At 47.2% G+C, this 11,244-nt stretch overlaps 1 protein-coding gene across 4 annotated transcripts; it reads right to left on the reverse strand.

Annotated features, from left to right (window-relative positions):
• Positions 1–964: 964 nt before the first annotated feature.
• LOC133381552 (zinc finger and SCAN domain-containing protein 25-like) lies at positions 965–10,994 on the reverse strand. 4 transcript variants are annotated; one of them, XR_009761694.1, is made up of 4 exons: positions 10,876–10,994; positions 6,905–7,415; positions 1,354–1,649; positions 965–1,256 (listed from the first exon to the last, which is right to left on the reverse strand). XR_009761694.1 is itself a non-coding variant. In XM_061620804.1 (4 exons), the coding sequence occupies exons 1-4, from the start codon at positions 10,983–10,985 to the stop codon at positions 1,588–1,590; spliced, it is 765 nt and encodes a 254-aa protein (XP_061476788.1). In that variant the 5' UTR covers positions 10,986–10,994; the 3' UTR covers positions 965–1,587. The 4 variants fall into 4 exon arrangements, 3 of the variants coding, with proteins under 3 accessions (XP_061476788.1, XP_061476789.1, XP_061476787.1); XM_061620804.1 differs by adding an exon at positions 6,641–6,722 and having other exon boundaries at positions 965–1,649; XM_061620805.1 differs by lacking the exon at positions 1,354–1,649.
• Between the last annotated feature and the right edge of the window lie 250 nt (positions 10,995–11,244).

Consider the following 11,244-nt stretch of genomic DNA (forward strand, 5'->3'; position numbering starts at 1 on the left):
GCAAACTGCTTCCTGCCTCGCCTTCTCCGCTGGGGGTTCGGGGGTGGGGGGAGAAGGTGCCTGCGCTCTTTTCTCAAAGGGCTGCCTTTGCTGTTTCCTTTCTGGGATCAGGTAAGCTCCTCATTCTGTACTAGAGTGGAGGGGAGTCCCGGGGGTGCAGAGGAGGGTTCCTGGGATCCTGAGGAGGGGGAAGACCAGCTACTCAAATGGGAAGAGAAGGAAGGCAGAGGTTCAGACTGGGAAGGTGGAGGGTCCCACTGGCCGGGCACTCTCCTTGTCCCACCCCCAATACCAACCTGTACGCCCTGGTGAATTTTTGCACGTGGCTGAGCCCTGATCGGGGGGGGGGGGCAGGGAGACTCTTCAAGCAGAACACCAAAGCCTTAGAAAGTGGGCGCAAAAAGTGGAAAGGGATGGGGGGGAAAGGAATAGGAGGCTGGTGAATCTTTGATCTGCCCCAGCAAGGCAGCTGCATACCTGTGACAGGAGTGGAACCTCCATGTGTAGAGGCAGTGTACCCGACAGCAGATGATGCAAAGAAATGTTATTTTGCTTTGAAATGAAGCAACTGAATACATGTCGAAAGAAAGGGAGGGAGGGAGTGTTTACCTGAAAACCTCTTATGCATAATTGAGTTCAAAACATGAATAAACTGTCAACCACCCTGCAAATTAATCACCTACCAACTCTGTAGATGAGTGACAGGACTTCAAGACCGTTTGGGTTAGACAGAAGCCAAGCAACGAGAGAGATGATAAATGTGTGTAAAATTAAGAGAAAGTGGATGGAGAAGTCCTGGAGGAGCCCAGGTCAGCAAAGAACAAGCGATAGAACACCAGAAACTTTTTCAAAAACAAAACATCTTAAAACTTTTTAAAAATCTTTTAAAAAAGAAACTATGTAAAAACATCTTAAAAACAGTTTATTATTTATTTATTTGTTGCATTTACATACCGCTCCATAGCCGAAGCTCTCTGGGCGGTTTACAACAATTAAAAACATTAAAAACAAATTTACAAATTTAAAAAACACAATACAGATGCAGATTAGGATAGTATCTTTAAAAGCTTGCTGAAAGAGGAAGGTCTTCAGAAGGCATCAAAAAGATAAAGGAGACGGCGCCTGTAATATTTAAGTGGAGTGAATTCCAAAGGGTACGTGGCACAACACTAAAGGTTCGCTTCCTGTGTTGTGTGGAATGCACCTCCTGATGAGATGGTATCTGCAGGAGGCCCTCACCTGCAGATTGCAGTGATCTATTGGGTATATAAGGATTATATTTCTGTTACCTTTAGCACCAGCTAAATGCCTCTGAATATCAGTTGCAACTTGGGAGAGGGCTATTGAACTCACGTCCTGCTTGCAGGCTTCCCACTGGGGCTTCTGATTCTCAACCAGACTGAAGGGTTTAATCCATGGACCTCACGTGAAGGAAACTCCCAGACTTGTTGCTATCCAAACAACCTTTGTCTTTGCAGGACTTGGTTGCACTTTCAGTTAGGACAGCATTTGGCAGATGAAGGGAGAGTCTCTTGGGCCCTGTTGGAGGCTTCCTTGCAACAGTGCTGAAAGACGGACAACCAAAACTCAGCTGGTCCTGAAGCAGGAAGAGGCTCCCATATCATCGAGGCTAGGAGCCCCGGGCAATTCTGGGGAAGAACCAGTGGCGTCACTAGGGTTGGTGTCACCTGATGCGGTAACTCATGGTGTCACCCCCATGGACCTCCTCCCGTATCAGACCATACAGAATCCTTAGTAATGTTTTTTGTACTGATGTTACTCGTAAATCGTAATTCCCATATATCACTGAATGTAATGGCAATAGTAGTGACATAAACAACTAGCAAAATTAAAATTACACCTCTGAATTACAATATCGTACGCACAGCTCAAATTCTTGCTCTCATCACTAATGGGAGTTAATTATCTTGCATATGCCCATAGTAAATTTTCAGATACTTTCAGACCCTCAGCAATTTTCAAGTGGTCTACGTAGAAGAAAGGTTTGGGAACCCCTGGAATAAGACACCTGCTTATGTCCCTATGCTGCTCTCTCCCCTCATTTACGGGCCTGGGATGCTTGCGTGTGGACACACCTCCTTACAATTATGGAAAGTGATTCTTAATAATAAGTCTCCAGACACAAAGTTACATCAGTATTTATCAGTTGTTTAGTAGAAAATTCAGAAGTGCAGAGTCCCTTCATGATAGTTACAGCCACATACACCCTTTTTTGCTCCTGGATTAAGAATGAGATCTTTGTTAATGCATTCTCTCACAACAACAAACATCTCTAGGAGCATGAAAGTGGAGAGCATTAGCAACTGAGAAGAGTCTTCCTTCCTCCCTGCTAAAACAAGATCAGCACAGCACATGTCTTGTTTCTATTATTTGGGCTGATTGCAAGTGTTGCCACCACTCACCATATGCTCAGAAGCACGTTACCAAATTCTTCCAAGCTACACAGGAAGTGGATTGGACTGTGAAAGACCAACCCAAATGGTGTTTGCATTTTGACCAATTTGTAGGGCAGTACAATATCTCAGAGAGGAGTTCAGGTCTCCTGCTCCCCTGGTGCATTCACTATAGCTGCCCAATTTCCCTGCTTTTAAAAGTTTGATAGAATAGCTGTGGGCTATAGGTATGTTCTTAAACTGCAAGGTTTTTTGCCTATTAATGAATTTCCCTGCTTTTTAATCCAGGAGGTAAGAAATGGGATCCTGTCCAAGTTTGCTGAGAATGGATGGATAATATGCATGCTTATTGAGTTCAATGGGATTTACTCCCCTGCAATCATGCGTAGGATAGGTGAAACTGACCACAGAAGATGGGGAGGGGAGGAGGAGGAGGAGGGAGGGGAGGAAATGCAGAGGGGAGGACTGGGAGGGGAGGAGGCAGGATGGAGAGGGGAGGAGAAGGACAGGTTTGATCATTTGCATGTTTATTAAATTCAGTGCGATTTACTCCCGTGCAATCATGCTTAGGATAGGTAAAACTGATGGGGGGGAGGGAGGGAGGGCTGGAGTGGGCAGGGGAGGAGGGAGAGGAGAGGAGAGGGGAAAAGCAGGTCTGATCATTTGCATGCTTATTTTCAATGGGATTTACTCCTATGCAATCTTGGTTAGGATAGGAAACACTGCCATGGGGGAGGAGGAGGGGGAGTGGGAAGAAGCGTATTGGAGGGGGGCAAAGGAAGGTGGAGGGGAGAGCAGGTTTGATCATTTGCATGCTTATAGAGTTCAATGGTATTTACTTCCATGCAATCATGTTTAAGATAGGTAAAACTGACCATGGGGAGGAGGAAGGGGAGGGGGAAGGGGAAAGAGGGGATTGGAAGGGGATGGGGAGTGAGGGGCAAAGGAAGGGGGAGGGAAGGGGCAAGAGGAGGGGATAGGAGGAAAGAGAAGGGAGGGTGAGTTTGATCATTTGCATATTTTTTGAGTTCAGTGGGATTTATTTCTATGCAATCATGTTTGAAAATGAAAATGGACTGCCTTCAAGTCAATCCCCACCTATTGCGACCCTTTGAATAGGGTTTTCATGGTAAACGGTATTCAGAGGTGATTTCACCATTGTCTTCCTCTGAGGCTAAGAGGCAGTGACTGGCCCAAGGTCACCCAGTCAGCTTCATGGCTGTGTGGGGATTTGTACCCTGGTCTCCCAGGTCGTAGTCCAACACTGACCCAGGGAAGGGGCAGGGAGTAGGAGGGGAGGAGATTGGGTGTGTGGGCACTGGGCAGAAGGGAAGCCCCTTTCCTTTCCAAAAGGAAAACATTGTAAACAGAATCATTCTTTTTCAGGCTTTCCCCCACCTTTTTATTCTACAGCAGACACATGTAGCCACCCACCCAAATGTAAACCAAAGCTTTCCCTGGCCACATCCACACCAGGCCTTTATTTCCCTTTGGACAGTCATGGCTTCTCTCAAAGAATCCTGGGAAGTGTAGTCAGGGCCAGTTCTAAAGAGCGGCCAGCTTGGGCACTGGCCCGAGGGCCCCGGAGCTACAGAAGCCCCTGAGGGGCCCCTGAGGGGCCCTTCGCTCCCCTTCCACGATCCGCACCCCTCACGCCCCCCACTTACCTGTCAGCCGGCTTTTTAGCATTGCCTTTAATGAAGATGGCGGCCGCAGCTTCGCAAAGGTACTGAAGCCGCGGCCGCCATCTTAGTTGATGGCAGAGATGTGTGCACGTAGCACGCACGTGTGCCATCAACAAAGATGGTGGTGGAGGCTTCATTCCCCTTAGGGAAACTGCGGCCGCCATCTTAATTAAGGGTAATGGTAAAGACTAGACAGGTAGGGGGGCAGTGGGGGGGCGGTGGGCGTGCGCACATGTGCACACACACACACACTGGGGGGCCAGGGCAAGCTGATGCCCAAGGGCCCCCGCATGCCTGGAGCCGGCCCTGCTAAGATGCATCCAAACTCACAGGAAGGCAATGGTAAACCACCTCTGAATACCACGAAAATCCTATGAACAGAGCATCCAAAATGCAACACGAGACAGTGCTGGAAGATGAGACCCGCAGGTCAGAAGGCACTCACTGAGCTACTGGGGAAGAAGAAAGGACAAGTACGAGTAGTGCTGTGACTAATGACGCAGCTGCGTCAAAGCCGAAAGGAAGCCCAGAGGCTGATGCGCACAGATGCGAAAGGAGAGTCCGGGGTTGTACGACGCACACAATAGGAACATGGAATGTGGCATAAAGGAAGCCACAGACCTAAACTTACAAGATCTGAACAGGGTGGTTCATGACAGATGCTCTTGGAGGTCACTGATTCATAGGGTCGCCATAAGTCAGAATCGACTTGAAGGCACATAACAACAACAACAAAGGTGTTGATAGCTTTATCCACCATCAGTATGTCTAATCCTCTTTTAAAGCCATCCACGTTGGTGCTCATTACTGCCTCTTGTGGGTGCGAATTCCGCAGCTTAACTATACGCCGTACAAGAAGTAAGACTAAATTTCTATGTGCAGGAGAAGAAATAACATTTATTCTACTAGATAACTTGTGGTATGTGCATTTTCTGTTTACTTAAGATTGTCTCTTAAGTTGTATCTCTGACAGTTCAATCATGCATACTGTTATGTGTCTACCCAGAAGTAAGCCCCAATGAGTTCAATGAGACTTACTCCCTGGTAAGTATGTACAGGATTAAGTTACCTCTAAGGTATACTGTTGACAAAAAAATTACAAAGGCAACTAATGAAGTACTAACATTTGCATTTTTCTTTGACAGTAGGGAGTTGCCGTATTGATCAAAATGTGTTTTAGTTGAAAGGAGTGAGGCCAAGAGGGAGGAGTGTAGTTTGAGGAGGAAAGTATGAGTTAAAGGCCCCACTAACAGTCTGTGCCACAGGGCCCCCAGAAACCTGGGGCCGGCTGTGTCTGTATGACCTCATTGGCCACTGCTCCTTCTAGCAGCCATGCCATGTCAAGAAACCACCAGCCACCACTGCCTTTACGGTTTTTCTACTATGAATTCCTTGCTGTGAAGTGAGACTTTTCATGAAGCTGAAACTCTTCCCACGTGCCAAGCATTAATATGATTTCTCCCTACTGTGAATTCTTTGATGACGGTGACAGTGTGTACTTCTATGAAAGGTCTTTCCACATTCCAAGCATTCCAAGCATTTGCAGGAAGGGATTCTGAGGAACTGAGACAAATAGTGGTAACGAGAGAGGAAGTTCTAAGCTTAATGGACAATATAAAAACTGACAAATCACCGGGCCCGGATGGCATCCACCCGAGAGTTCTCAAAGAACTCAAAGGTGAAATTGCTGATCTGCTAACTAAAATATGTAACTTGTCCCTTGGGTCCTCCTCCATGCCTGAGGACTGGAAAGTGGCAAATGTAACGCCAATATTCAAAAAGGGATCCAGAGGGGATCCCGGAAATTACAGGCCAGTTAGCTTAACTTCTGTCCCTGGAAAACTGGTAGAAAGTATTATTATTATTATTATTAGAGGTTATTCCTTGTGGCTCTGTGATGCATGTCTGAGGGCCCATCTGTACTATACATTCAAAGCAGTATTCGACGACTTTAAACAGCCAGGTAGTTTGTAGTGGTAACAATCCCTCTTCCCAGGGAACTCTGGGAACTGTGGCTCCATAAGAGGAATAGGGGTCTCCCAACAAGAGATGGATTCCATAAAGGAAGCCACAGACCTGAACTTACAAGATCTGAACAGGGTGGTTCATGACAGATGCTCTTGGAGGTCGCTGATTCATAGGGTCGCCATAAGTCGTAGTCGACTTGGAGCCACATAACAACAACAAATCTCTGCACCTTTTACGTAGTATTTCCCAGGATTCTTTGGGGGAAGCCATGACTGTTTAAAGTAGCATGATACTGCCTAATTGCACATGGGTGCCGGAAGAAGTTGTATTTTTTGAGTGTTTGTACCCATTTTACATTTCAATTGGGTGAAAATGTCTCTCTTTCCATCTTTGGGCTTCTGGAACAAATCAGAGGGCCAAGAGTGAAATGTGTAAAGAAACACATTTTTGAGTTGTGAAAAAGGCTGGACACAAGCATCTTCCCCCCCCGCCCTCAAAATTAAAGGAGTCCATGGGTTGATCTCAAAACCGACAGAGGGAGACCAAATTGCGATGCAACCCATTCATCCTTACCCAGTGGCCTCTGTCTGATGCCCAATGGAGTCCCGTCTGCCTCATGGAGGTCCGGGTTCACTCCTGCAAACAGACGCTTTCCCTGAAGACATCAAATGGGGAGAAAGATTAGAAACGAAATGAGAGGCAAAACCCTGTGGGGTTTTGGACATCTTTCCTTTGATGATTTCCAAACAAAGGCCGGGCAATTAGTTGAACATTTTGGGGATACGCACCCGCACATTCTGAGCCCCTTGGAGCTAACCAGATGCAACGCTCTCTCACCTGCTGCTCTGCCCGCTTCTTGTCCTCTACCCGACTCAGCAGGAAACCTTCGGCCAGGGCCACCGCCTGGGAACTGGTCTCCGCTCCACATTCCCTCACCCAGCTCGCCATCTCCAGTGGAAGGACAGCCAGGAACTGCTCCAGGATCACCAGGTCCAGCATCTCATTCTTCGTGTGTCGCTTTGGCTTCAGCCACTGATGGCAGAGACGGTGGAGTCGGCTGCAAACCCCTCGGGGTCCCTCGGCCTCCTGGTAGTGGAAATGCCTGAAGCGCTGGCGCTGCACTTCTGACCCGAGGGTATCTTCGCCACCTGCACTACTGTTTCGCACTGTTCTTTCCCAGAATCCTCCACTGCTCCTCGCCTGGGCGATCCGAGAGCCCCTTCCTGCTTCAGGGCCAGCTGAATCTTTTTCCTTCATCTTTGATTTGTGCTCCAAGGAAGTCTCCAACCGGGCCCAAGAGACTCCTCCCTCTTCTGCCAAAGTCTGTCCCAACTGGAGGTTACAAGTCCTGCAAAGCCAAAACATTGTTGGGCGAGAGAATGATTACACTGCCAGAACAGGGAAAATTTTCCCTGAGGAAATGTGGACAAGTCTGGCTAACAACCGGGTCTTCTCCCATAAGGAACGGCAGGCGAACGGCAGCACTAATCTAAGATGAGCTTGTGGGGAAGTTCCTTCATGTGAGGAGGGTGGATTTAAGCCCTTCATCTTGTTGAGGGCCAGAAGGTGCAGCATCCATCCTGCAGATCTTTCCCTCACAACTCCTTCCCCTCCATGCACAGTCCCAGTCCCAGACACCCATGAAGACCTCTTCTCTTCTTCCCCCCAAACACAAGAACACAAGAAGAGCCCTTCTAGATCAGGCCAATGGCCCATTTGTTCCAGCATTGTGTTCTCACAGTGGCCAACCAGATGCCAATGGGAAACCTGCAAGAAGGACCTGAGTGCAAAGAACACTCTCCACTCCTGCAGTTTCCAGCAACTGGTTTTCAGAAGCTTACTGCCTCCACCTATGGAGGCAGAGCGTAGCCATCATGGCTAGTAGCCACTGGTGGCCTTTTCCTCCATGCATTTGTCTAACCCTCTTTTAAAGCCATCCAAGTTGGTGGCCATCACTGCCTCTTGCGGGAGCAAATTCAGCTATGTGCTGTGTGAAAAAGTACTTTTTCTTTTCCAGCTCTACAACATCCTATTTGAGGTGAGGTGACCAGGTGAGGAATGCACAGTTTTATTTTCAATACCTTTCCTAATGATCCTTCATGGCATTTGCCTTTTTCACAGCTGCTGCACACTGGGTCGACATCTTCACTGAGCTATCTCCACCTCGACTCCAAGGTTTGGTTCCTGGTCAGTCGCCATCAGTTCAGACCCCATGATTGTATACAGTTATGTGAAATGAAGTTTTTTTGCTCCAATATGTATAATTTTACACTTGTTTCCATTGAGCTGCATTTGCTATTTTACTGCCCTTCACTCAGTTTGGAGAAGACCTTTTGGAGCTCTTCACAATCCCTTTTTCTTTCAAGAACTCTGAACACTTCAGTATCATCAGTAAATTTGGCCAACTCTAGATCAGTTATGAACAAGTGAAAAGCACAGGTCCCAGTACCAATCCTTGGGGGAATCCACTTTCTACAGCCCTCCATTGTGAGAACTGTCCATTTATTCCTACTCTCTGCTTTCTGCTACTCAACCCATTCCTGATCCGCAAGTGGACCTCTCCTCTTATTCCATGACTGCTAAGCTTTCTCAGGAGTCGTTGGTGAGGTACCTTGTTGAAAACTTTTTGAAAGTCGTTGACACTCTCAAAGAACTCTAATAGGCTAGTGAGACAGAACTTCCTGGTGCAAAAGCCATGCTCGTTCTGTTTCAGCAAGGCTTACTCTTCTATATGCTTGATTATTTTATCTTTAACAATACTTTCTATCAGTTTTTCCAAAACAGATGTTAAGCTAACTAGCCTATAATTTCCGGGATCCCTCCAATCCCCTTTTTGAAGATTGGCGTTACATTGGCCACTTTCCAGTCCTCAGATATGGAGGCGGATTTGAGGGACAGGGTACATATTTTTATTAGAAGATTTTTTTATTATTCATTATTTGAGTTCTTTGAGAACTCTCAGGCAGATGCCATCCAGATGTGGTGATCTGTAAGGTTTTTATTTTGTCTATTAAGCCTAGAACTTCATATCTCATCACGCTATATGCCTCAGTTCCTCAGACTCCCTTCCTGCAAAAGTTAGTTCAGGCAAAGGAATCTGCCCTATATCCTCCACTGTGAAGACAGATGCAATGAATTCATTGAGATTCTCTGCAATCACCTTATCCTGCTTTGGCACACCTTTGACTCCCTTGTCGTCCAAGGGTCCAACAGCCTCCCTAGAGGGTCTCCTGTTTTGAATGTATTTAAAGAATTCTTTTTGGTTGGTTTTTATGTTTTTAGCAATGTAAAGCCCTCAGCTGCAGCCCTTCTTAGCTTTGAACGCCGCGGCTTGGTGACAGAGCAAGGAGGTCCCACAATGGGCTGAGAAAGATCCACTACTAGACATCCTGGAGAGAGGTGCTGCCAGTCAGTGTAGACAATACTCAGCTTAGATGGACGAAGGGTCTGACTCTATAGGAGGCAGCACCTGTATTGTTGTTGTATGACTCCCTGCTTTCTGCCATCTTGTCCTCCAGCCTCACTTACGCTAAACTACACTGAAGTTGGGTTAACCAGAAGCTGTCCCTCAGCTGAAGAAATCTTTCTTCCTTCACTGTCTGACTTATAACTTACTAATCCACCGAATGCATGTAAACTTAAAACCTACGTTTCTGATGAAAACGTTTAGATTTATGTTTTAATGGTTGACTGTAAAATCAAAACAAACATTTCTTCCCTGCCTCTGAGGGCTGGTATACTGCTTCTATGCATGGAAGTTCTATTGAGATGTTTCCATTAGCTTATGATTTTTGTTTGACTATTTACCTTTTGTTTCATTTTTGTTAACTGTTAGAATTGTGTAATTTTTTTGGTGTTGTAAGCTGCCTTGACCATGGCTTAGCTATGGAATGGCGGCATACAAGTAAATGATGATGATGACTAGGGTTGCCAGGCTCAGGGCCTGAGACTGATCCTGTATCTTTAGGAGAAGAGAAAGTCAGCCAGGTGCAGGTGTTCTTGCAACACTGTAATGGGAAAAACCACAAGGTGGAATTCTCCCTCCCCCCTCCACAACTTTTAAAGATACAGAAGACCTCTGGGTTGCCATGCCCACCCTCCAAGAGGTCTTCTGTATTTTTTAAAGTTGCGCAGGGGGAAGGGAGAATTCCACCTTGTGGTTCTTCCCATTACAATGTTGCAAGAACACCTGCACTTGGCTGACTTTCTCTTCTCCTAAAGATACAGGATCAGTCTCAGGCCCTGAACCTGGCAACCCTAATTGATTACTCTGCTCACAGCCACTCGCTCTGCACTCACCCCACCCATTTCCAATATCCCTGCCCTGAAACGGGTATAACAGCATAACAAAGAGGAAGCAGAGAAGGGTGGGGGGGGGTTCAGCTCTTTTATTTCTGCCCTCCCCAAGAACAGTATTTCTAATATCCCAGCTACCTGTCAGTTGGGCTTTTTATTCAATCTCAAAAGATCCCCTTTGCGTCTTGGGGGTTGCGTGTCTGAAAGGGCGCCTCCAGCAGGCTGGATAATAACGCTGTCTGATCAATGGGCGCATAAATTCTAACTGAAGTGCGATTGAGGAATCACTGCCATGAGATCAACTCAGCATTGCAGATCTACTTTAACACACGCACCCAAAAATTGAAGGGGTCCTCTTGGGTTTGCAGAGAGGAGGAGGGGAAGAAGATCTTTTCCCCAATGTGGGTGTTGTAGAGGATCCTGGATGGATCAGATGAACAGGCCTCCTATGCGTCCCCCCCGTGACTCCACTTCACCCCAATGCACAAAATGGGGGGGGGAGAAAGACTCACCAGATCCCTACAGGGGCCACTGATTCAGCGCCTGGGAGCACAAAAAGGCCACTTTCGCCCCCTCCCCAAGCCAGGAAGGGCTGCGGTGCTTCAGCAATGGAGGCCCCCATCCCCTTCCTTCTCCCCAAAATCCTTTCCTCTCTAGGAATCAAGTTCAGTTCATTTTAACCCTTGGCATGCTACACAGAATCTTGTGGAGCACACACAGAAGGGAGTTTTGGCCTCTGCTGGCCTGGTGGCAGTCACTTCAGGCTCCCAAATGGACGTGAGGGGAGATGGCGGACAGACCGTGGAAAGACGCCTGCTGGAGACCAAAGGGGCTTGGAGGCAGAGCCGCCCCCTCCTGCCCCTACTGTGTCTGATGTTTCT

This window comes from Rhineura floridana, chromosome 3 (assembly GCF_030035675.1).
Source record: "Rhineura floridana isolate rRhiFlo1 chromosome 3, rRhiFlo1.hap2, whole genome shotgun sequence".
Lineage (NCBI taxonomy): Eukaryota > Metazoa > Chordata > Lepidosauria > Squamata > Rhineuridae > Rhineura > Rhineura floridana.